Source organism: Cariama cristata, unplaced genomic scaffold (genome assembly GCF_000690535.1).
Source record: "Cariama cristata isolate BGI_N322 unplaced genomic scaffold, ASM69053v1 scaffold3519, whole genome shotgun sequence".
In the NCBI taxonomy this organism is placed as follows: Eukaryota; Metazoa; Chordata; class Aves; order Cariamiformes; family Cariamidae; genus Cariama; species Cariama cristata.
The window spans coordinates 14362-16006 of NW_009635051.1; the positions used below are offsets into that span (position 1 = coordinate 14362).

A 1645-nucleotide genomic window follows, 5' to 3' on the forward strand; every position below is an offset into this window, starting at 1 on the left:
CTCTACGCTTACCTTTGCTGCTGTGTTAGCTGGTAAATGACGTCTTGCTCTTGCAGTACCAAAAAGACCCCAAAAGTTTTTTGATTCTTTCAGGTCAGGCTATCAGCTATAGGGTTGCTTTACACAAGGGACAGACTACTGTAACAGTATCGCTGGCTGCCAGATCACGTTGCACACTTGCAGCTGGACCAACACTACATTTTATGTTAGGAAATGCAATTGCACCTGAACATGAAAGCCATCTTTAAGTCAAGATATGTAAATTTACTGTCATAAAAGGAATGCCATTAAGTTTCCATTCTACACACTCGGGTGAAAAATTTGTTAAAAAGTCAAGAAACAAAAAAATGCATAAAATCTGTAATAAGCAACAATATACAAAGTTTCAAATATAAAATCGTGACTTGTATCATTTGTTACTTGGATCTTTTCACAAGAGGAAATTAAAAGAACCACACATCACTGAACTTCTACACAAGCTTCTCGTGTTTCAATGTCATTTATTGAGGAGTGAATGAGATACTGTCAGACATGCCAAAGAGACTTCACATTCAAGGGCTGGAAGCTGAACAGCTTTCCTCATTGAGTCACTGTACAAGTTGGTTTTGGGAATCTGAAAGTGCGGTCAATGAGGTCTTCATGCTTGATGTTTGTCTTCAGGTTTTCATCTTTTGATCTACTAACGCGTTGGGCAGAAGGACGCTTTCTACCCTACAAAGACTCACACTCCAATTAATACAATTAACACTAGATGTAGAGAAACGTTTATCTGTTATAACGTACATCTACTGCTGAAGGTCTTAAAGCTGTTTCTTAATTCCTTATGTCTAATGAGAAAATTCAACTTGTTTCCCTTTTGCCATCGTATGGATGGCTTATACTGTTAGAAAAATACTCTTCAGTGCTATCGTAGGGTTTACAGGAAACTTCTTCCCTGTTGCGGGATAGAAACCGATTTAAACACCGTTCTGAAAGAATGCTTCTTCCTGCTGCCACTGCCTGTAGGTTGCAGAAGAATGGCCTACACGTGCTACAGTTCTGGTTTTACTCAAAAAAGAAACAAAAGAAACCTAAACAATAGGGTAAACGTTTATTTGGAGTTAGTTTTCTTGCAGATGATAATTAAGGCCCTTCAAGCAGAGTGCAGGAGCTCCTGTATGGCTGCCTGTTGATCTGCATTGAGCTGTGATATGCATTCTGTCCACAGTTCTCCAGACGTCTAGAAAAGAAAGGAGAAGTTGTCTTTATGCAGGCCGACAAGCTTCTAAAGGCACAGGCTAAATTTTCATATGTTTGCAAAGCTCAGCATTCACTGGGCTTATTCCTGTAATGTATACGCCAAAAAGAACAGACGGAAATCTTCCGTTACACGCAGTCCTACAGAGGTTCAACTAGAGATGCTCTAAAATGCTAAAGAGAGGCAAGCTCCGGTTAAATAACAGCAGAGTAATTGATCTGCAACTCCTGGGAACTCCCTAGAACTAAGTGGCTCAAATGACAATTGACTCTCTGAAGTTAACCATAGCCTAAACCATTTGTGCCGTTTTGCACTGAAAAGATCAGTGTTCAGGCAAAACTGAACCATGCCTAAACGCAAGAGGATCTTTGGGGCACTGGTGCTCCAGTAAAGCACTCAGAGGAATGC

At 40.3% G+C, this 1645-nt stretch overlaps 1 protein-coding gene across 1 annotated transcript in view; it reads right to left on the reverse strand.

Annotated features, from left to right (window-relative positions):
- Window positions 1–463: 463 nt before the first annotated feature.
- Window positions 464–1645, reverse strand: part of LOC104167181 (importin-5) — a gene marked incomplete at its 5' end in the record, with an annotated part of 19726 nt that continues 18544 nt past the window's right edge. Inside the window, one exon of the mRNA XM_009707360.1 lies at window positions 464–1219. Coding sequence (XP_009705662.1) covers window positions 1133–1219 — 87 coding nt within the window. The remainder of the gene's footprint in view (window positions 1220–1645) is intronic.